The 24,578-nt window shown below is 43.8% G+C and overlaps 1 protein-coding gene across 1 annotated transcript in view; it reads left to right on the top strand.

Moving 5' to 3' along the window:
* Fam184b (family with sequence similarity 184 member B) overlaps positions 1-24,578 on the top strand; it is an 82,282-nt gene that overhangs the window by 23,739 nt on the left and 33,965 nt on the right. Inside the window, exons 2-6 of the mRNA XM_051174076.1 lie at positions 10,184-10,945; positions 11,709-11,844; positions 12,984-13,114; positions 13,570-13,773; positions 22,675-22,785. Coding sequence (XP_051030033.1) covers positions 10,184-10,945; positions 11,709-11,844; positions 12,984-13,114; positions 13,570-13,773; positions 22,675-22,785 — 1,344 coding nt within the window. The remainder of the gene's footprint in view (positions 1-10,183; positions 10,946-11,708; positions 11,845-12,983; positions 13,115-13,569; positions 13,774-22,674; positions 22,786-24,578) is intronic.

A 24,578-nucleotide genomic window follows, 5' to 3' on the forward strand; every position in this document is an offset into this window, starting at 1 on the left:
TATAGCTAGGCAGGAAGTATAGATGGGGCTACCAGACTAGAAAAAAGTTGGGAGGTGGAACTCAGAGAGTGGGCATCACTGGTAAGCCAAGACCGTGTGGACATACACAGGTTTATAGAAACGGGTTAATAATTAAGAGAGAGCTATCAAATAAGAAGCCCCAGCCATCAGTCAAACAGTTTTTAATTAATATAAGCCTCTGTGTGTTTATTTGGGACTAAATGGCTGTGGGTTGGACAGGACAGAAATTTCTGCCAACCAGAGAGCACAGTGGGAATGGCATGAGTCATTTGAAACCTCAAAGCCCACCCACTAATGGCGCACCTCCTCCAACAAGGCCACACCTCCTAATCCTTTCCAAACAGTTCCACCAACTGGGGACCAAGTATTGAGACATGCTTTTAAAATTTTAAATCTACAAAGTAATGTAGCTAACTGAACGTGAAGAGCTGTTATGTATACTTTTGTGTTTACATTATTATTTTTATAAATTTATTCATCTATTTGCATGTGTGTTCATGCATGCGCGTACATACGTGCCACATTGCACATGGAGGCTTAGAGGACAACTTTCAGGAGTCAGTTCTCACCTTCCAACTTGTTGAGTAAGGTGTCCCATTGCTACTGCTGTGCTATTTATTCTAGGCAGGCTGGCCCTGGAGCTTTCAACCAGTTCTGCTGTCTTTTTGCCTCACTTTTTAAAGGAGTGCTGGGATCACAGATGTATGCCACCATCTCAGGCTTATTACACGGGTTTTAGAGATCAAGCTTGGATAACCAAGCTTGCCCAACTAGCGCTTTCAATTGCCGAACCATATTCTTGGTCCACACAATTCTGTTTCTGTGCTTGTAGTTATAGGTTCTTATGACACTGCTTGGATTTATGGTAAAGGTGTTAACCTTTCTGTTTATTCACAATACAATTATCATTCACACATGTGCATATTGGTTGATCAGGTTGTACAGCCAAGGGCAAGCTATAAACAAGTCATTTGAGATTTGAGATGCACAAGGTGGTCCCTTTCCAGGTCTTACATCTTTTCAGCTTATGAAATCCCATGAAAGGAAGGAAGGCTGTTTCCGGGTATGGGTATCTCAATGGTGCTAATTAAGAGTCTTGCTGAGAGACTGTTCACAACTTGCAACTGAGTCTCATTCTAAATTGGTTTGGGAAGCAGTTGAGTTTCAATTACTGAGAAGCTTATACCTCACAGTCCAATGACATGTATCAGGCACCTAGCAACAGCTCTCTGGTGGATAACAGTGAGACTTTAATTAGCATCTTGGATCCATCTAGAAATTTATTCCAAACTCATTTGCTTGAAGGAGCCCAGCCTTGCCTAGGACCTGTTCCAACCTGTTTTCTCAAAGGAAGGGACAGCAAATTTATGATCTTTGCTTTTCTGAGCAGATCATCACCTAAATTCAGGGTTCCTTCTGGAGGATCGGCTAGTTCTTGTCCCTCAGTTGGTGCCCAGAAAATTCAGGCTTCTGTCTTTGTATGGTGTTATGAGTCAAGGGTTTAGTGACAAGAGATAGAATAGCCTTTTCTGTGATCCTTTGTCCTATAGTACTGCCCTTCCAAGCCGAGGTCACATAGTCATCTCTTCAATTATCAGGACAGCGAATGCTCGGGACACTCCCCTCTCCTCCACATCATGTCTGAGGGTCACAGCACTGTCACTTTTCCATGCTGGGAACTTTTGAACCCATACTTCATTCTTTAACCCTACTAATCTAACTCTCCTTTCCTGCCACCACAGATTCTAGACTGCACACAGCTGGATCACTAGTTCTAAAAACCTATGAAAGAGACCATTTTTGTTTTTCCTGTTCCCATGAGGCTGAGTCTTGTTAGAAAATCTTTCTACATGAAAAATATAGTACAGATCATCAAAGTATGCCCTCATGTGTCTTTCAGAGATCTCTGGCCTGGGAGTCTCTATGTTCACTATTTGCTACAAAAAAATAATAATAATAACAGAATAAAACCTAAGCTCCTTTAGGTGGATGTTGGACCCTATCATAGCTTTTGCTCTGTCGCCATGACCAAGTCTACTTATAAAGGAAACATTTAATTTGGGACTTGCTTACAGTTTCCAAGGGTTAGCTCATGAACATTAAGGCAGGAAGTATCATGGCAGGTAGGCAGCCATGACACTGGAACAGTCACTGCTGAGCTCTCACATTTGAGCCACAAGTTGCAGGCAGAGAGAGGGAGACTGGGCCTGGCCTGGGGTTTTGAAACCTCAATGCTCACCCTGCAAAGATACATCTCCTCCAACAAGGTCACTCCTCCTTCAACAACATCACACCTCCTAGTCCTTCTCAGACAGTTCCACTGACTGGGGACCTAGCATCCCAACATATGGCCTACGGGGGCCATTCTCATTCAAACCACCACTGACCCCTGCCTACCTGTCCGTGTTCTAGTGTCCCCAATAACTCTGGGCCTTACCATTTCACACTCCTTCCAACAATGTATGTAGGCTTCATTTCTTCATTTCCTCACCATCATTTTTTCTCTTTTGATGATATCCATACTATTGGATGTGCAATACCATGACCTTGTATTTTGTGTTACAATTCCCTAATTGTTACAGACATTAAATGTATTTTCATGCGCTTATTGGTCATCTCCATTTTTGTAACATGAAAAGATGAAGGAAAGGAGTTGCCCTGAAACGAGATGGGAGATGTTGCTGAAAGAGCCATCTGTGAAAGCCAAGTGCGCAATTAGATTCAGACGCACGTTGGATCTCTAAATTGAGATATGGCAAGCAACAGGATTCATGAGTAGCAGTTAGGAAGCAAATCCAACAGCATGGCCAAACAAACTGGAGAATCGCTAGCAAATAAAATATGCACATCTCATGAGATTGTTTGGAATCCCGAAGAAGTTTTCTAGAAAAAGGAAACATTTAAATATGGCCTGAGTTCTGGGGGGTGTCACATTTGAAAGATGGGAAATGGGGAGGAATTGACTAGCCCCATAAGGGTTTCTCTAAACTACTGTATTGTGTTGAGAGCTGCCTAGATAGCTCCTGGCTTTCCAAGGATGCTCATACTCAATCTTTCCTACCCTCTCTTTGTCCCACCTATAATGTTACTCATCTACCTACCCATAGATAGGACTCATAACCAAGAATGGTATTTATGCATGCTGTATTTTATATTGCATGTTATGTTTCACCTCATATTTGCATCTTGGTTTTTTGGTTTACTTATTTTGAAAGTCATGTCACTTCTGTACATAAAGAGATTTATCATTTTTGTTTGGATGTTTTGTATTGACTATGCTATAATTCATTTCTGTCTCTAAGGATGAGTTGTTTCTATGAAAATTATTCACATTTATCTGAAAATCGTCATTACAGAAATTTTATTTTATTTTTTGTGTTTCTATTAGTAAATAGAATTGCTTTGCAGCTTATAAATGCTAGTAAAGTATCAGAAATGACCTCAGACAAATTAAATCTTCATAACTAATAGAAGATCCTTAGGAAGAAATGAAAAAGGTATCTTCTCTTGTGGACAGGGGGTGATGGGTCATTTTCCATCACAGAACTATTTTGAGCTGCTCTCACTATTCCCAAAATGTCATTTTCATTGATATCTGCTTTCCTTCTTTGGGCTTAGAACTCTGGTGCATGTCAAGTAGAAGTCGTTTTCCTGAGCAGTAAAAAGCTTGGCTGCTACATATTTTTTTTCTTTTACTTTTGAGATTATAATTACAGATTCTACCTTCCCTTTCTTCCTCTATTAGAGTCTAAAGCTTCCCACATATCCATCCTTGGCCTCTTTCAAATTCATGCCCTCTTCTTTCATTAATTGCTGGTACATGTATATATGCATATATGTATTCCTAAGTACAAGCCTCTCAATTGGTGTGCCCTCCCCTGGGGAAGAATATTTCCCCCTCTCCACATTCCTTAATTGCCTGTTGTTCTTTCTCCACCCACCCTGGCACATCTATTATTGCCCTTCATCAGAGCTTCCTTGGCAGCTTATTTTACATATATCACCACAGCTTCTCACTGAGTGACTTAGCCCCTGTCAGAGGGGACACTTGGAAACTTGCCCTCAGCTTTACCCCCAGGCACCTGTTCCTTAGCTGACTTTACTGCAATAAATCACAGCCATTAGTGTGAATGTGTGCTGAGCTCATGACCCTTCAGTGAGTCACCAAACCTCGGCTAGTCTCTACAACCTCTGCCATACCAGGGGAACTAACAAATGTCATACCAGACAAGACCAGGCTGCCAGTGGATAGGCAGCCCTTTTTGGTCATTCTGGTCTCAGATGCTTTTCATCTTAAACTGGACCTGTAATTCTGAGTTTTATGTTTGTGAATGCCAACAGGAAGGCTAGGAAGGACAGGCACTTTTGGTAAACTTAACACCATTTGTCCCTAAGATGAAACTCATCATCCCATCCACTCAGATTCTACTCAGATGGTCCCACTTTAGTGCTTGTGACTAGGAAATACTGTCTCTCGTGACATCTGTTCCCAGCAGCAATCATTCTCTGTGAGAGGAGAGTATTCATTATTGATGATCTGTTAACAATTCCATTACAGACACTTGTTGTGAGCCTATCCTGCCCTCCTCCTCATGTAAAGTGCTGCGGATCAACACAGAGAAATGGGTTTGTTTCTGTGCATTCAGAAATTGACAGCAAAAGGGGACTTGATCACCTCAAGACTGAAGAGACAGGAAGGCTCACTTTTTTCTGGAAGGTGTTTCCTATCAGATTCCCGTCTCTGTTTCTATAGTAACTTGTAGTCCTCTCATGGGATTTGTCAGCATGTTTTCACACACACACACACACACACACCACATATTTATACTTGAATTTATATATCTTTTGTGTGTCTGTGTATTCTATGTATTGCACTGTGTGCATCAGTATATTCGGAGATTAGAGGTCAATATCAGGTGACCTGTCTCATCATGTAACTGGCTGTCCTGGAACTTTTGGAGATCAGTCTGGCCTGAACTCAAAGAGATCTGCCTGCCACTGACTTCTGAACGCTGTATGCTACCAGGCCTGACTTAACCATTTATTTATTCCTTGTTCTTTGGGATAGGATCTGTCCTTGAACCTGAATCTCACTGATTAAGCTACACTATGCAATGAGACCCAGGGACCCTGCAGTTTTTGGTTTTGTTTTTTGTTTGTTTGTTTTTGTTTTGTTGTTCTATGCTGGGATTACAGGCATGCTACCATACCCAGCTTTTATGTGGGCACTGGGGAGCCAATTTAAGTCCTCATGACAAGCATTTTACCAGCTGAGTCATTTCCACAGTCTGGTAACTATTATTTTTAAGGTTGCAAATTCAATTATGTGTATTTCCAGTGCCCAGTATGGACCCTTCCCAGGTGTGCAGAAAAATCCATAAATAAACGACTAAAAGGATCATTGAAGGATATTGCACTCCTGGGCAGTGAGTGTACATATTCCTGATTATACCTTTTTAAGCTTTCTAAAAGTTGTGAAACTTCTCTGCAACTCAATTATCAGTGGTAGGATAAGAAGAAAAAGTACCATCTTTGTATGGTTATCGTGGGGATTTCCTGAAATGAAAATGTCTATCCAGTACCTACTCATGTAGTAGGCACAAAATGGTCTTATTGTTGACACAAATCACAACCGGTGGGATACCAATTTCAACTGCACTTACTAAAGATACACTGTTAAACAAAAATCACTAGGAAACCAGAGAAACCACCAGAAGTAGGTAAACACTGTGCATAGTACGCAGTGCTATGAGAGAGGAATTAGAGAGACAGTAGCTTCACTTACCGTGGAGTCTTCCCAAGAAGGTACAGCGGGGAAGGGAGGAAGAGAGGCAGAAAGAGGGAGAGAGGTCGAGGACGAGAACAAACACGTAGGATGGTGGTTTCATGGTTTGTAAAGTGGATCTGATTCTAAGACTTCATGATCCAATCAGGCCACTTTACTCTCACTTAGTCATCTAAGAATCTCTTGAGAGTATCTACTTGGAGCCAGGCATGGAGATAGATAACAATGAACAAGAAACCAAATTCCAAAAGAAGAAAAGAAAGAAACCAAATTCCTCGCTCATGGGGCCTGCCTGCATTCTGTTAGTTTAGCAAAGGCAAAAAGTAAGTCAATAGCGCTGTCTTATGGATGTGATCAGATGTGAGCTATGTCCTGGGTACTTGCTTTTTCTTCAAGATCTGTAGTTGCTAGTCAACTCTTATTAAAGCAAGCTATGCTGTCCACCTCTGGTGGAGCATTTTACCTTCTTTATGAATTATCTTGTAATTATGAATATGTGCACACAGAGAGAAAGAGGGTAGCCAAACTTCCTCTCACAGACTTTCTGACAGGTTTTTCTCTATTTAACAAATGTTTCTATTTTAAAAAGAAAAGAAGAAGAAGAAGAAAAAAAAAAAAAAACAATGGAAACCTTTTGGTTTTTTTTTTTTTTTTTTTTTCCTAAGCTTCTAGTGTAAATGCTACTCTCTGCCTGAAGAAAGGGTCCCCATCTGCTTAGCCTCTACCAAGCACGCTGAAATGACACTCTATCTTCAAAAGAATTCAGGAGAACAAGGCCATGGTTCACAAGGCAGAGGTGAAGCACTGTAGGATCCCACTATCTGGCGACCTTGATTTGTTCCTGGCTGAGAATGTAGAAGCCACCTTCTCACTTTTGCATTGTGGCGGCTTCCTCATTCTCCTCTCGCACGGTCTGTGACCCTGTCCCATCTCTCCCTCCCTTCCCTCTCTTGTGGAAGACGCACCTCATCTCTGTGAGAAACCCTTTTCAGGGAATTCGCTCTTGTGCTGCCTTTGTTCCTGGAGCTTCACTTTTGGGTTCCCGGTCAGTCATCCTCGTCTTACACACAGATGTGTTCTGGACTCCTTTACAGCAAACAGCAGCAACTGTGCTTCTTCATTCCGTAGCCCCTCACCTCTAGCTCAGCTTCCGACTCTGAGATCTTGCCTCCGTGTCTTCTCCACCAGTTATATCTAGAGGTGTATTAAATACTGCCAGACACACTTCCCGCTGTTGTTGTTTGTTTTGGGTTTGTTTGTTGTTTTTTGCTTTTGTTTTTTGAGGCAGTGTCACTATGTAGCCCTAGATAGCCTGGAATTTACCAGGCTGGCCTCAAACTCACAGAGGTCTTTCTTTCTACAGATTTTTAAAATTTTGGTAAACATCTATCTGTTTTCCAGGTCATTCTCAATTCCTGGGTTTACACTGGGTTCTAAGCCCCTTCCATACCATTCTCCACTTAGCATGTCAAGCATCCCTTGCCTTGCTTTTAGAAGTAGAATGGACAGGTAATCCTTGCCTTGTTTCTGATCTTCTGAAGAAAATATTCAGGCCTTCTTATTAAGCATGATTATTTTCAGTTTTTTGAAATAGGGTTTCTTAGGTAGCCCTGGCTGTCCTGGAACTTGCTCTGTAGACCAGGCTGGCCTTGAACTCACAGAGATCCACTTGCTTCTGCCTCCAGAGTGTTGGGATTAAAGGCTTGAGCCAGCACTGTCTGACTGAATATGGTTATTAACCATGGGTTTTTATAGATTTGCTCTGTCAAGTTGAGGAGTTTCCCTTCAAGTTTATGGTTCACTGTATAAAACAAAACTGTCTTTTTTAGAACTCACCGCATGGGGGCAGCTGGGGTGGGGTGGTGGTGGTGGTGGTGCTGGTGGTGGTGGTAGGGAGGGAGGCTTGGAGCTGTCACATGTGGCACCAGGTGTGGACCCAGCATTAAGGTGCCTGGTGGCTGCCATGAGCCTCGAGACCATGAGGATCCACAGCAAAGCACCTCTCCCCGGTGACATCCAAGACAAAAATGAAAAGAACACTTCCTCTTTGAAATCCCTGAAAACTGATACTAGGCTGGAAAAAAGCCTCTTTGTGGAAAAATATTTTACCTTGACTGGACTTCCATCACCACATGGGAAAAACTACACAAGGGAGACTCAAAAAGCCTTTTTTTAAAGGTTGGAGATGTGAACCGGTCTTATAGGCCATTCTGCCTTCAGCTGACCAGTATGATTTCTATAAACCACTCTGCCCACAAGCCTTGCAGTCCATTTGACACAGAGAAGCCATCCAGCGTCCAAGAGCGAACTCAGCCTAAACCCAGAATTAATACAGATGGCGGGTGATAAACGTGGTGGGGCCCCAGTTCAATTCTAGATGAAGGAAGGGGGGGGGTATTGTGAATATTGTTTACAGAAATACGAAGATCTCAAAACTCACCTTCTCAGTGAGAAACACGAAAACTTTGCACAGAGTAATCAGTACCAAGTTGTTGATGACGTTGTATCTTGATGTATGTTGATGATATTGTAGTTAGTCTTTGATTTCGTGGAATATGAAAGAGACACACCTAAAAAGGGAAAGGTACTTAGCCTCCCTCTGACATGGTTTTGAAAGGGAGTTCACAATTTTTTTTTTTTTCTGCAAATGTCCTGAAAAACATTGAACCAGAGGAGAAGCTACAGTTGGAGCCCATTTCCCGGAAGGACACGGGAGAAAGTGATGGTCACCTGCTTGAGCAGAATTTTCAGTGTGAAGAAACCCAGAAACCTGAACAAAGGCTTGCGTTTGCTTAGGAACCCATGGCATGTGCTACTTGTCAACTGCATTGAAAGGATGTGATGAGAAAACAGTGGACATGCTAAATGCCAGCGAACCTGACATAAAACAGAATTTTACACAGCTACCACCATGTAACAATGAACAGGAAGGAATTCTTGATGTTTCGGAGTGTAAATTATTAATAGAAAATATTGAAAACAGAGGGTGGGTGCCTCAGTCATGTGTACAAGTTTCTTAGCACAGAAAACAGCAAAAGATTTACAGGAGAAGGCCCTTCATCTTGTGTTTGGCCATGATTCTGACCTGCTGACATAAAATACATCAAAAGAACTCCGTCTTGTGCTCCTCAGGAACCTGACGAATGTGACACAGATAATATGGATAACTTGCCTTGCGGGAAGATCCTGCGGAAAGTGAGACTATTATTAGGGCAGAAGAAAAAAAACAAAACTGTGGACCCAAGTGCTGAATTGGATAAAAAGAGAACTGAGTTTCTTCCTGTGTGTGTAGAAGACAGAACTTGTGGGTCGCCAGTAGCCTCTGCCTGACCTTTTCCAAACGGGGAGGGGGGGTCAGAATGCTGGGGTTCACGAGCTACACTGAAAACAGTGTAAAATGTGATCGTTTAGATGTTTGGGAGGAAGAAAATTCAAGTAGTCTGCTGTCAACATTTTTCTCTTCCCCTCCAGTGCCTACATTCATTGGATTTTAGTGTGTGCTGTGTTTTTTCAGAAGTGACAGTTTTATTCTTGAGACTTTTATGAACGCATATGTAATTCTTAGGAGCTCTGGGTTTTTATTTGGTTTTGGTTTTGTTTTCCTTGCCTGCTTGGTTGATGGAATCATACGTAAATATTAAGATGATGTTTATAACTTTTTACAGACTTGAGTAGCTGTTACAAATCGTACAATAAGATCTTGTGATTTATTTCATTTTTTAAAAAAAAAATTGTCTTTTTTAATCATAGAAAGAAGGACACTGGGTTTTCCAGTCGTGGCGATGCACACCTTTGATCCCAGCACTCAGGAGGCAGAGGCAGACTGATCTCTGAGTTCGAGGCTGCTGTGGTCTGTAGTTCCAGGACAGCCAGAACTACACAGAGAAACCTTGTCTCAAAAAAACAAAGATATTGGGTTTTCTCAAATGCTTCTCTTGTGTCTATTAAGTATATTGCTGAGTTCACTTCTCTAAGATTGTACTGGATTTTTGTATCCCAAAATGTCTTTTTTTTTTTTTCAACAAATGAAATTATGCAATAGCTCCCCTTTAAAACTCTTCTCTGGGTTCCCACTGTACTCAGGGGATTCTTTATACAGTTCCACCAAAAATTCCCTCCCAAATATTTGTGCTTGTCACTCCTTGATCTTGGTCCCACTACCTGCCCATCTGTCTTACTTCGCCACTCTCTACTGGCTTCTCCTGGGAACCAATTCCAAAATGATAAGGCGTTGCCACCCTGGAAATCCTGCTCTCGTGTAGAGCATGTGTGAATGGATCCAGTATCCTGGTGAAGCATCCCTGGTCACCTCACCCTCCCATGTACCACCTGCTTACGCTGACTGACGCTGACTGTGCTCTGTCCACTGTCCTGCAGGTGATTTATGCCCTGAATACCCGCCAGGATGAGGCAGAGGCCAGTGCTGAGTCACTACGGGAAGCCTACCAGGAAGAGCTCCAGGACGCAGTGGCTGAAACCAGGGCCAGACTCCTGCAGGAGCAGGGCTACACCAGTGAAGATGCAGAGACCCTTCTGGAGCGCATCCACACCCTGGAGAGCGCCTTGGAGCTGCAGAAGAGGCTGACGCAGGAGGCCCTGGCTGAGTCAGCCTCCTGTAAGTTAGAAACCAAAGAAAGGGAGCTGCGGGTGGAGGCTGAGCATGCTGAACGGGTCCTGATACTTTCCAAGGAGATGCTGGAGCTCAAGGCTGATTATGAGAAGAGGTTCCAGCTGCTGACTAGCCATGAGGGACCACAGTGGGGCCAGCTATCCCAAGAGAGCCCTGATGCCACCACAGCAGAGTCTGGCCAGCGACCGGAGATGCACCAAGTCCTGTTGGAAGTGGAGCGCTTGCGAGCTGAAAACCAGCAGCTGAGCCAGGATTATGCCCGCAAAGCAGAGGAGCTTCAGGCCACCTATGAGCGGGAAAACGAGGCCATCCGGCAGGCCATGCAGCAGTCGGTCAGCGAGGCCCTGTGGCAGTGGCAGGAGAAAGAATCAGGCCTTCGAAAGAACTTCCAGGTCCAGGAGTCGGCCCTGCAGGCTCGCGTCAGGAAGCTGGAAGGGGACGTGGAGCACAGAGGGCGCAAGATAAGTGACCTGAAGAAGTATGCCCAGAAGCTGAAAGAAAGGATTCAGGTAAAGTCTATTCTTCCAGGGCAGGCGGTAACAGGCAAAGCAGGACACCCACCCCTAGCCAGGCACTGCGCCAAGCGCTCTGCTCCCGCCGCCGGTACTATTGCTAGTTACCAGTTCTCCCACATTCAGTCAGCAAGTATTTATTACGTACTGAATTTGCACAAGGATGCATGGTGAGCTAGAATGTCCCTAGCCTCAGAGAGCACAAAGCCTCACAGTTTACAGATGAAAAGATAATGGGGGTGGGGGTGGGGAAGGGGGGACCGGGCAGAAGAGAGGGGAGGGGGCAGAAGAGGGGGGAGGGAAGGGGATGGTGTTAATTCCTGGCCCAGGTGGCCACACTGTAAAATTTTCAACTCTGGCTAGTCTAATTCTAGATTATATTTCCAAAATTATTTTAGTTTTGTGTGTTTGTCCTATAAAAACATGATGCTCTTAAAATCCCTTAGGACGTTTTTTGTTCAAAGAGAGAAACCCCATTGACAAGTCAGTATTATAAGCCCCACAGAAGCACAGAAACCCATCTCTCAAAGCTACTGCTAACATTTCTATTACTCCCCAAGTATTTTTTTTTCTGCATATTTTTTAACTTACCACACTGCCATTGCAGAGTGGGTAAGGATTTGCCACAGACCCTTGAGCTGCCATTTCTAGGTATCCTCATGACCCCTGCTGTACCCGCACCCCCAACCTCTCAGACCTAACAGCTTGTTCTGTGCACTTGGCGTCTTATTCAGAAAACTAAGAGCCTCCCTCTGTTTAGGACCTGGATGCCCAGCTGAGGGAGGCTCGGCGGGAGAATTCAGAGCTGAAGAGCACCGCAAGAAAACTCAGCGAGAAGTTGGCTGTTGCCAAAGACAGATTGATGCTACAGGAGTGTCATACGACAGGGAAAACTGGCAAGATGCCCCAAGTCGATGCCTTCAAAATGGAGGATTTGCCACCGGGTTAGTCTGGCACCGGGGGACAGTCTCAAGACTGAGGGAGCAGGAACAAGACCATTAAATCTGACCTGCTTAGTGGATGACTCCAAACTGTGCTGGACACAGAAGAGTCTACCTCATCAGCTCGACATCCGGATGGGCACAGGCCAGGCAGCTAAAAGATTCGATGCAAAGGACGCCTTACCCTCACAGTGCTCTCCGGATGCCTGTTTTCACTTTTTCTTCTCCGTGACTGAGCTGGGCTATGCTATTTTTAGCAGCATTTTGCACAGTTCCATTACTGGGTCTTCCCAATCATTTTGTGAGATGGGTGTTGTCATTCTCCCATGTTACAAATGATGACACGGGGGCAAGCAAGGACTGAAGGTTAGCTAAATGTCTGGTGAGAAAAGCTAGCGTTTAGATCAAAGGGCATCTAAGTGTCTTTAACTAGAATCCCACAAGCAAAAGTTCTTGAATGCTTGAACTATGACAGGATTGATGGCAAAGGCAGGAAACATGGGCTCTGCCCTTGGGATGCTTGAGACATGGTTCCATTGCAGCCCATTCATGCTTTGGGATAGGGATTTGGCCCAGGGAGCAGAGGACCAAGATATCTGGGAAAAGGAGAAAAATCCTTAGGCTGGAAGGGTGAAGAGGAGAGGTTTATTTTGAAAATAGAAGGATATCGGGGGTTTAAAACGTAATGTTTAGAAATAGGGTACAGGGAACAAAGAAAAAGGAAGGAAGGAAGGAAAGAAGGAAGAAGTTATAGTTATACTTATTGCTTCTTCTTAAACTCTCACGAATATATATATACATATAATATATATATTATATATTAGAAAGCAGAATCAACTCATTTAGCTCATAGATCATGAAATAACATTTTTTTTTCATTCAGGAAGGCAGATTGTGGCGATTATTTAAGCTCAGGACACTGTTTTGAATGAAGATGAGAATCACATTACATTGACCACACTTGAGGGCTGCAGGGACTTCTTCTAGCAGGGACTACAAAAAGCAGTGGTCAGCAAGATGGTTGAGTAGCAGACCTAACTTCAGAAGGCCTTGGGCATGAGCATCCCTATTGACGAGGAAACTTATACTTGCAGATAACATGAAGACTGAGAACGAAGCCCCAAGGAAAACAAACTACCTGGAAGCCTGCGATCCTCATCCTCAGCAGGACCAAGGCTTTCCCAAGTTGTGCTACTGCAGTAGAAGAGGCTCAGAAACACAGGTAGCTTCCCACAAAACTGGGGGGGGGGGTGGAAAAGTCACAGAAGGCCCGCCTGAGATAGTGGGGATCAAACCTGGGTCCTCTAGAAAAGCAGCTCATGCTCTTAACCACCGAGCCACCGCTCCAGCCCGGGACCAGTTACTTGCCATTTCCAAGCCATTCAAACTTAGGAGAGCAAGAATATAGTGGGATTTCTCCAAATTTGTATCTACAAGAGAAAATGGGCATTGCTTAGATACTATTTCCACTCGAAACAATCTGATCCGGTGACAGCTATGACATTCTAGAGAGCTGTCTTCCAATGGTATACATAGTGAAATCTCTTCCAAGTATCAAATGCGTGGTCTTGTACAATGTTCCACACCGTCTAATACTTGCTGTGAAATCGTATGTAAATGTAGGGAAGAGTCGAGGACCTCATCTCCAGCAATCTCACAAGGTCTCATTTCCCTTCGTAGGTCAAGAAAGAAGCAAGTGGCGAACTAGAACGCGTGAAGCAGAAATACGAAGAAGGCCTTCGTGAAGTCAGACATCAGACCGAAGAGGAGAAGCAAGAGCTCCGAGAGCAGCTAGGGAAGCGCCTGGAAGAGCTGGTGGAGAAACACACGGTGGAAATGAAGTCGCTGCGCTCGACTGTGGAAGTGGAGAGAAAGAAGCTGAAGGTGAACTGCGTTTGCAGATTGATCCAGGCCTGTCCCTTTCACCTACCTCCTTCCCACTTCCCTTTCCTCTTTCCTTACCTGAACTTTTGTTGTGCACGCTCCTACTGTGTGCGCTCCTACCCTACCAGGTGCGCATCTAGGCTGCTCCTCTGATGACTGCCCACAGAGGGTAGAAGGCCACTAGGGGGCGATAATGGGGAGCACCTGATGGAGCGCTCTAGCTTCTGGGGTCGCTGACACAGCGAAGGATTGTGTCCTGTGACATTTAACTTGGGGAAACTCAGTTCTGCTTGCACAATAAAACCAGAAAAAACTCCACTCACTGAGAATCAGGCCGCCAGTGTTTCCTAGACAAGAATCCCAACTCTGCTGCCCACGGTTATTTAGCTGCACCATCCACCTATTCTCAGAAATTCTGCATTGCGGAAGTTCCTCGCAAAGGCCATAAGGGAACCTCTCTGAGTGCTGTGAGGACTGAAGGAGAGAATCCATACGAGGTAACAAAGCATCTACCAGTGCCCTGTTTCAGTGCCTGTGCTGATCTTCACTCCCACACAAATGGGACACTTTCCACACAGAGTATGTGGGACCCTCCTTTGTCCTGTTGCTGGAAAAGGTGTCACGTGTATGTGGACTGTAGGGAAACTGAGGCAGGCGGGTCATGAAGTTCAAGGGCAAACTGGCCTATACACGGAGACCCTGCCTCAGAAAAGGGTGACATGTGAACCAATATTATTATTAACGCTGGTGAAGCCTTCACTTGATTGAGATAGGTGTCTTTGTGGTTTGAGAAGTACCAGTGTTGAGTGCTCACTGAAAGATTATCAGATATCTCTGTGGGACAGTGTTATACAGTGGTTAAAACAGTAAGTATTCAATAGGTATGTACTGAATAAACAAATATGAGCACATGAAACACCCACTGTATTCGTGGGTCTAGGCTTTCAGTCTCCACAAGCTCTCTGACTGTGGGCCTTAACCTCTCTGGAGATAGTGTTTGTTAGGCGCATTTAAATACGGTGTTGCCTATGAACCTGTGTAGTGTGCAGCAACAGTTCAACAGACAGCAACTATTGTTAATTACCATGTACCACTGAGTACCTTTATAATTTATTTTGAGTGTTCACAAACACCTTGAATCTTTCCAGTGTTAGAGAGTAAGAAACTGAGTCCAGAGAGATCAGAGGGATAGTGGGTACAGCAGTTTCAGTTCAGGCTGCAGAGATGGCTCAGAGGTTAAAAGCACTGGCTGCCCTTCCAGAGGTCGAGTTCAATTTCCAGTAATTACATGGTGGCTGACAACCATCTATAATGAGATCTGATGCCCTCTTCTGGTGTGTTCGCATACATGCTGGCAGAACACTGTATACATAATAAACAAACAAATAAGTCTTTTTCTTTTTAAGAGCTTCAAACCCAACAGCCTGTCACCAAAGCCTGTGGCTTCCCACTGTCACATGGAGAAGAAAGTCATTTTGAAAGCATTTTGCTTCTATGAGCTCTATGAGCTGTACATGTCCAGTCTTCAGACAACAGACTAACACTCATCCTAGGTCCCTATTAGCAGGAGGGACAGCTTGCAGGTTGCCCCGGTAACCTGATGGGCAAATCTGACTCACAGTGTACATATCTTACTTCAGTCTTGATCAGGCTTACAAGTCCATTTGGGAAGTAAATCACCCAGAAATAAGCTGTGTTTAGTGCTTGCCATTACTTCCCATATTTAAATCTGGAAATGTAAGTGCTATAAACAAGGCAAAATGTATTAGGGAAAGACAAAGCCTTGAAGAGGCCTCTGATCCAAGGTTTTATGAGCTAAAAATAGGCACAAGTTGTCCCTGTAGCATTAGAATTACTTTATTTCTTTAAGCCTTTAGTGTGGGAAGGATGTGGGCTGGGTTGGCCTGGAAGACTGCATATCTCTCCCGGCCACAGGACTAGAGGACATCATCACGCCATCTTGGCAGATGGAACTTAGTGCATGTCTTCTAATTAACATTTGCACAGTGCTTATTTGGGATGGGGCGTAAACAGATTTACTGAGCTCTCCTAAGATCTGCTCAATATGTCTGCATTTCCTGTTTCATTTGTAGACTGAAGATTCCTCCTGGGACTCAGCTCCATTTTTACAGTTTAGCAGGAAAACAAACTTAGTATATGGTAATAGGTAGCTTTCTGGAGATCCAGGAGACTCCAGTTGGCAGCTACCAAATGAATGATAATGTCCCAAATCCACCAAACAACTTAAGAGATATAGTTGTGTTCTGTTTGCGTGTACAGTTTGGCTATCTCTGCTTAAGCCTACTAACTTGACATTTTTGTTATATTTTCATATTTTGTTATATTTGTTAGCTGTCTCCACTTTTACTGTTTATTTTTGATGCACTGAATTTTTTGGTATTTCATTTTTACCTCCACTTTTGACTTCTTATGTCTCTTTTTTTTTGCAGATAGAAAACTAGTGTTTACTCAAAGATTAATAATAAGCATTAAGAATTTATCAGTCAGGGGCTGGAGAAGTAGCTCAGTGGTTAAGAGAACTGATTGATTGTTCAGGAGGACCCAGGTTCAATCCCCAGAACCCACTTGGCAGTGAACAACTGTCCATAACTACAAGACCTGACACCCTCACACAGATATAAATGCAGGCAAAACATGGATGCACATAAATAAAAATAAATACATTTAAGTCTTCTTCAAATAATATTATCTCTCCACAATGAGAACTATATTGTAATACTTTCCATTTCTTTCTTCCTGCCCTCTGTATGTTTGTTATCATACATTCTATTTTACACATTATAAATCTGATCGTATATTACTTTTGTATCAAGATAAAATTTTTGAGACAAGGTCTTACTATGTCATCCTGACTGGTCTGGCATTTTTTATGTATACCAGGCTAGTCTGAATCTCACAGAGATCTGCCCTCCTCTGCCTTTCAAGTGCTGCTGTGATTAAAAGTGGGTGCCACTATGCCCAGCCTACTGAGGACATCAGATTTTAGATTACCTTGAGCTAGAGTTATAGGTGGTTATAGAATTATAACCACCCAATGGGGGCTCTGGGAACTGAATCCCAGTTCTCTCTAAGAGCAATACATGCTCTGAACCACTGAACTGTTTCTCTAGCGTGGTGTGTGTGTGTGTGTGTGTGTGTGTGTGTGTGTGTGTGTGGTGTGGTGTGTGCATGCATGCATGCGTGTATATGTAGACAAAGAGACAGAAAAAAGGACTCAGTGATGCTCGTGTAGTGCTCCCATTAGCTGCAGGATTTCCTCCATGTAAATTCCTGCTGCTGGGTATGGAGATCAGGAGAGCATGCTGAATTTGATAAATCCTCAGTGCACAGAATCCTCTTCTCAGGGTACATCGACTCATATATTTGAAAACTGTCTCTTTACTCCATATTCTTGACCTTGTGGAAGAAGACTATGAATGCTTCTGTTGAAGTCCCCAAGGTCACTTCACCTGAGCGGGGGATGCCTGTTTCTGCCCTCTGTTCTCCAGCTGACTCAGAGCTCTTTTCACAGTAGCCCACATTACCCTGCACCTTTGAGGAAGCTTATTAATGCTAAGATTTACTGTTGATGTTAGTTATTTCCACTGTAGGGGATTTTATTTTTCACTCTAGGTCCTTCTGTCAAGGCACCAGCTAAAACTGTGATTGATTATGTGTACAGGAAAGTTGTGCTTCATGAAATTAGAAACAGCCCTTTTTTTTTTAATACCAGAAGCTATCATAGAGTGCTTTCACTGGCTGTTACAGTGTGTGACTTGGCAGACTCTGTTTGCACATCAGTGAGCATAGTAAGCTTTTATTCAATAAAAGCATCTGTGGATGAGAAGCTAATTGGTGAAATTAAAAATATTTTTTTTCTGAGTGGCTAAGATGGCTCCTTAATTTATGTCAATGTATTTAGTAGCAAAGGGTAATTTATATATTGTCTTTAGGAAGCGAGAACTCCCCAACAGGAATCCCTGAGGAAGACAGCATAGTTTGACTGGAGAGAAATCGCATACCATGTCACCTAGTCCAAACAATCTAACTGCAGGCTCATTTAGACTCCTTAAAAATGATTGATGCTAGGAACAGTGCTAAGGGATTACCCCAGGGCCACTTCCCTTGGTCCCACAGAAGATCTTATCCAGGTGATAAGTAGCACATGCTTTTAGATGTTCAAATCAGAAACGTGGGATCAAATAGAACTTCTCTCCACCCTTCATGTACAACACAGAAGTATGTGAATTCTGTTCTTCTCTGATGGCCCCGGAACACCTGCATAGATTTCTGTTCTCTCTCTTTTTTTTTAATGCATATAGAGTATTTTTTATTTAATTTTATATAACAAAGTCCAATTAAATGAAAACAAACATTTATACACAATATTTGGGAATTTGGGCGTCGTTCTTTCCAAACTACTTCCTGCTGGTAAGGGGCGCTGTCTTGGGGGATTCAAAGAAGATTCAGATATCCTAGCTGTAGTCTGTAGGGCTGTTTTGTCCAGCTGTTTGGAATGTAGGATCAGCTTGTACTCTGTTTCAGGCGGTCTGGTGTGATCAAACCACATTAGTCTGGAAGGAATCCACATCTTTTCATTTTCTGTGGAAACAAAAATAGAAATAATTTTCCCCAGTAACTTGTTCTTCAACTTAAATTTTGGAGTCAAAGCGGTTTTTTTTTTTTTTTTTAATTTTTTTTTTTATTATTTTACATGTCGATCCCAGTTCCCTCTCCCTCCCTCCCTCCCTCCCTCCCTTTTGCCCTCTCTACCCTCTCCCATGCACTCTAAACACCCTCCCCTCCCAACCCCCCACCACAATACAATATGTAGGGGAATACCATCCAGTTGGGGTCATGTAGATCTGACAGGTCCTGTGAAGTAGGGACTAGGGCTTCTCTCCTATCTCTAGAATAAGGCAGTTATCCCTCCATGGGGGATATGTTTGCAAAGTCCTTTTGTGCACCAGGGATACATCCTGGCTCCACTGTCTGAGGTCTCTTAGACTGCTCAGACCTTCTGGCTGAGACCCATATTCAGGGGGGTCCGAGTCAGACCCCTGTTGGCTTCCCAGCTATCAGTCTAGTGGCCCTTAGCTCCTCCTTGTTCAGGTAAGCTGTCTCTATGTACTTCTACCGCATGGTCTTGTCCTCTCCATCTGCTTCTGGGTTCTAGTTTGACTCAGTGTTTATGTATGGGTGTTTGCTCCTGTTTTCAACAGGCATTAGTTGAGGACTCCATGGAGAAGTTAGTTGTTGATCTCACTCTCCGGGAAGGGCATTTATGATAGCCTTTCCACGGAAGCTGAGATTGTTAGTTGGGAGCAGTCTTGTAGTTCCCCTCGACCTTTCTTTGTGTTCAACTTTATCTTCAAACCAATATTGGCTCCCTCTTTTATGTTCTCTCTCTCTGTCTCTGTCTCTCTCTCTCTTTCCTATTTTCCATTCCTAACCAGGCTCAATCCTCCTGGTCGCACATGCCTTCCTCTCCTCCCTCTCATTTTCTCCTACTTCTCTCTCCATTAGCTGTCCTCCCCCACTATACCTGAGGTCTGGGGGACTTGTCCCTTCCCAGTTCTGTGAGGGACTTTATATGAATCTCTTAGAATACAACTTGTATCCTAGTTCCTCTGGTGATGTGAATTATAGGCTGGTGATCATTTGATCTAGGTCTAAAATCCATATATGAGTGAGTACATACTGTGTTTCTCTTTTTGTGACTGGGTTACCTCATTCAGGATGGTTTCTTCAAGTGCCATCCATTTGCCTGCGAATTTCAAGATACCATTATTTTTTTCTGCAGAGTAGTATTCCATTGTGTAGATGTGCCACATCTTCATTAACCATTCTTCAATTGAAGGGCATCTAGGTTGCTTCCAGGTTCTTGCTATTACAAATAGTGCTGCTATGAACATAGTTGAACAGATGTCTTTGTTGCATTGATGTGAATCCTTTGGGTATATGCCTAAGAGGGGGATTGCCGGATCCTGTGGTAAACTAATTCCCATTTTCCTGAGGAACCGCCATACTGATCTCCAAAGTGGCTGTATGAGTTTGCACTCCCACCAGCAGTGGAGGAGTGTTCCACTTTCTCCACATCCTCTTTTCTGTTCTCAATACTCCAGGTTGACCTAGTCAGCCACCATGACTTGATAGACCATGCCGTAACCTGTCTGTTTCCATCCTGCCCACTCCATATCACCCAGTCCATTGTAGTAGGAGCTTGCGCCAGCTTAGCCTCGGCTAAGCTCCCTTTCATCACAACAGTGAACTTGAGTTCTATCCCACAGTTCTTCAGAGAGACTTCAGTTTGCTCCTCCCACCTGCTTCCAACTCTGCCCTCTGTTTGCTCCTCGTGTGCTCTGTTCTTTCCTTTGGGGCCCCTGTGCATAGATTTCCCTTGATGGGCAACAATTCCCTCCTCGCTCTCAAATCCACCCATGTTGTTCTTACTCATCTTAGCAATCCTGGCTTAAATGTCTATCTCCGCTCAAGTCTTACCCATCCAGCTCTGATATATACAATCACCCTGTCTATACATCAGCACTTATACCAGGGGATAACACGTGAACTGCTATTCGCTGTGTTCCCCTACTCAACTGCCTTATTTTCTAATACCCAGGATGAGTTGTAGCCAGTTCACACTAGCTCAGGAGGCAGCTGTCACACCCTCTTTCCAGTTTCATACATCACTGTACTAATTTGACATTGGTCACAGTAAAGGTACTTATATCATGAAAACCAAGAAATGCGACCGTGGATGTGGTATTAATCAGTTAATTTACATATTTGAGAAGTCAGCTGTTAAACATTTACCAGCATGCACTGACTGTGTCATTGGAATTCACATATTGTAGCTATTCCGTTAGTGTCATTTGCCACCAAGGGGCCTAGCAGCCACCTCCCCCCCCCCAGGAGGCTCTCAGCAGGTCTGAGAAACTGGGGAGAAGATGTGGATAGGCAGACTGTTAGATATATAAGCAAGTTTATCTGAGGGCCAAAACTTAATTCTTCATTTTGTTTTTCTCTCTGCTGGTTGTTTCTGTTCTGTTTCTTCATCCTGGGGTTGTTCTTCTTCTTTTCCTTCCTTTCCTTTTCGTTTCTAGTCCTTTTCTGGTGTTTTTCCTTCTATATCTTTCTTCTCTCTCATTTTTTACTTTTCCCTTTTCTTATAATTCTCTTCTCCCTTTTACACCTCCCAATGCAAAGATTTCTACTCAGAAGAAAAGGTTACCTCGCAACCATAAGTTACGTTTTCCAAGAACAAATTAAAATCTTTATATAACAAGAAATCTGTTCCAGGCTCTTGCTTTTACACCGCCACCAAGTTCCCAAAATCATGACACAAGGGACTTATTTGCAGTTATGAATGCTCAGTCTAGCTCAGGCTCGTTTCTGGCTAGCTCTTTTAACTTAAATTAATCTGTTTATCTACCTTTTGCTTTGGCGCTTTTAACCTTTCTTGCTGTATGTCTACTTGTTTGCTTCCTCCAGTATCTGGCTCACTGGTGCCGCCTGGTTCCTTGCCCCTTGTCCCTCTCTCTCTCTCCCTTGTTCCCTTCCCTCTTTTTCTCTTGAACCCAGATTTCTCCTCCTATTTACTCTTTCTTCCTGCCAGCCCCACCCATCCCCTCCTGCCTACCTATTGGCCATTCATTTTTTTTTTTATTAGATCAATCAGATGCCTCAGGCACATTTATTATGCCAATCCACTCTCAGACCAGAAAGTTCTGTAACCAGCATACAACTTCTGCTCTCCACATTCCCTTCAGATAGAGCACTGTCTTATTTACAGGAAAGGCTGGAGTGACCTGGGACTTGGGTTGGGAACTTCTTATAGTTGTCTTACTTGTTTTTGTTTTAATTTTATTCATTTTAAGGATGTGTGTGTGTGTGTGTGTGTGAGAGAGAGAGAGAGAGAGAGAGAGAGAGAGAGAGAGAGAGAGAGAGAGCACAGAGGCCAGCAAAGGGTGTCAGATGCCCTGGGACTGGAGTTACAGATGGTTGTGAACCACCATGTGGGCGCTGGGAACAGAACACTGGTCCTCTTCAAGAACAGTTAGTGTTCTTAACCACTGAGCCATTTCCTTTCAGTGAGTCCCATTGCCTACATCCCAAATAAGTCCGCTGGAATTTAAGCATGTAAGGGAGTTTTTGTTGTACTCCAGTTTTGAGACCGGTTCCCAGCATATGGCACAACTTAGTAAATATTTGTTTGATGAATGAATGGGGCTATCTAGCCAAAGGCCAGCCGGAAGCCATGGACGGCCTTCTCCTCTGGGTATTTGAGACTTTTTCCATAAAGTGAGCCATATTGGAAAAGCTGGGCATCCCTAGGAGTGACCACGCGCTTATCGTTTACTGAACTGTTGTTGTGCTAAGCATGTAACACAGTGAGCACACACAGGAGGGAACACGCTTAGGATGACAGAGCTAAGACGATGAGGCAGTGCTTCTCACATGGTCTCCAGAATGTTCCATAACTGCTTCATACTGAAGCTGGAAGGCTGTGGGAGGGGCTGTGGAGGAGCCATCATTCCAACTACTGTATAACTCCCGTTAAGATAGGAAGATGCCATGGAAATGTTGCTGGGTGTTCTTTGTTATTTTGATTTTTACTGATGGGACACTTCAGTCATCCCTTTTCTTGTTTGATGCTAGAAAATTTAGAGTTTAGGATCTACCTGCCATTCCCCGGTGGGTCTGTATATGTACCAGGCCGTGTGGTATGAACACAGCGTTTCTTTTCTCTTGATGGGCGATGTGCTCAGACTCCATGTGCTCCTATGGCACTTCTTTTTGCTGGCTTCTTTAAACTCCTTGAGGGATAAGGCAAGGTGTAGATACGTAAGCAGTCTGTTTTCCCTCCTTGTGTAGCTAACCCTTCTCATCTTCACTTAGGAAATGGAAGCTCGGTTGGAAGAAGTAAAGACAAAATCAGAAAGGGAAATAAAGCAGCTGGAAGATGAGAAAGCTGCCCTCAGTGTGAAGCTTCAGAGTTCTCTACTGGAGGTAAATCCCAAAACCGCATGGCTTGTAAATGAAGGCTGTGACCCCTGGGAGTTTCTGGCCAAATGGGATCAGAAGTTCACCACTTCTCTATGTCCTCTGAACAAAATAAAGGGCGTCCAGCCAGGCAGGAAGGCTGTCTGGGGAGGGAGCGGGGAGGGAGGGAGGCATAAATTTAGCTGCAAGTAACAAAGAGTCTGATTTATAGAGTCTTAAACAAAGAGGCCTTTAATGCCTCACATAATGGAAGGAAGCTGGAGGCCACTGCTATTGGTTCCTTAGCTAAGATAACAGGGTGATAAACCTCATATCATTCTACTCCAAGATGCATTGTCACCTTTGTGGGCCCAAGGCACTTTGTGGGCCTTCCTAGGCCCCTTCTGTTATGACAAGTATATTAAAACTGCATTGATAGATACATGTAATCCAAACTAAGGATATTCGTCTTGGGTTTTTTTTAAAAAAAAATCAAAGCACAGGTTTTTCAACAGTATTGAGAATTAGCGGAAGAGGCTGCCAACAGGATCTCAGAGCCATTTTGGAGCCTGGTTGGACCAAAAGTATAGAGAGGCCTCTTTTTCCTTGCTGTCCATCAAACCTCGAAGAGATGCATGTCTCCTAGTGCCCTCAGGGACCTATGAAGCTGGCTTCTCACCCCTACCTTGCACCGCAGCCTCTAGGGCTTTAGGAGGCAAGAGCTAACCTACTCAGCTACACACCCAACACACTTAACAACACTGAAGTGCTTCCTAGAACACAGAGACTGTGTGGGAAATAGTGTCAGTTGCTTAGAACTACATATCCAAGAGGTAGGTTTCAAGAATGCATGAGGTGACAGAGTAAAGTTTGCCATGTTTACGTCTGCGTGTGTGGTATATTATTTCTTCTGACCTGTGAGTGTTCAATCGCTGATCATAATTTTCTCTAGTTCTTTTTCCATCTCCGGAATGGCCATTAAAGAGGAAAACAAAAACAAACCAAATAACTACTGACCATGTGCTGCCTGAGGCCTGTTATTTCAGGATCTCAAGTTGGCTTTGGAAGAATCTCCGCAGGGAGTTTATGTCCTGATGCATTCTAAGGAGCTGCACAGCAAGGAGGTCTCTCTCTTCCGCCTCCCTCCCCTCCTCTGCCTTCTGTGCCTCTGTTTTTCCTTACTCCTTCAGCGCCTCCCATCTTCTCACTGTTCCTATGACTACTCTGCTCCACAGAGCTTACAGTGTGTGAGAGCAGCTAGCGCCATTAAAAAGTGGCTTACTGTCTCCTTAATCAGGGTACTAAGTTGTTTTGCATGTATTACCTTTCCACTCTTATAATACAGATGCTATTATTACCTCTAATTTGGAAATTGAGCAAGCAGAGACAGAAATGGTAACTCCACTTCCCCCCAATGCATAATTCATAAGTAGCAACCGTGAGAGTCATACTCTGGCTGGGTTGGCCCCAGTCTTCATCAGTGTGTCAGGGTTACCTGTGGTGTCAACTCCAACGGCTGAGGATCATCAGGACCTGTTGTGAGCCATGACCATGGGCAGAGCTGCAATCTGTTCTTCGGCTTCAATTCCTTTTGTCATAGGAACGGTGCCACTAACTAATCCCTTGTCACAACTGGAAATGGAAACATTCCCCTGGCCACATCCAGTTCTCCTGGCGGGTGGACTCCACACATGTGCAGTCTCCAGGGAAAGCGGCCACACGGGAAGGGGAGTTTTGGATTTTATTGAGTGGTTTTTGTTAGATGGGAGAATGGCAGAAGAGTACTTAAGGGGAAAGGTATCACTACACACAATACTGCC

The sequence above is a fragment of the Phodopus roborovskii genome, unplaced genomic scaffold (genome assembly GCF_943737965.1).
Source record: "Phodopus roborovskii unplaced genomic scaffold, PHOROB, whole genome shotgun sequence".
Taxonomy (NCBI): Eukaryota; Metazoa; Chordata; class Mammalia; order Rodentia; family Cricetidae; genus Phodopus; species Phodopus roborovskii.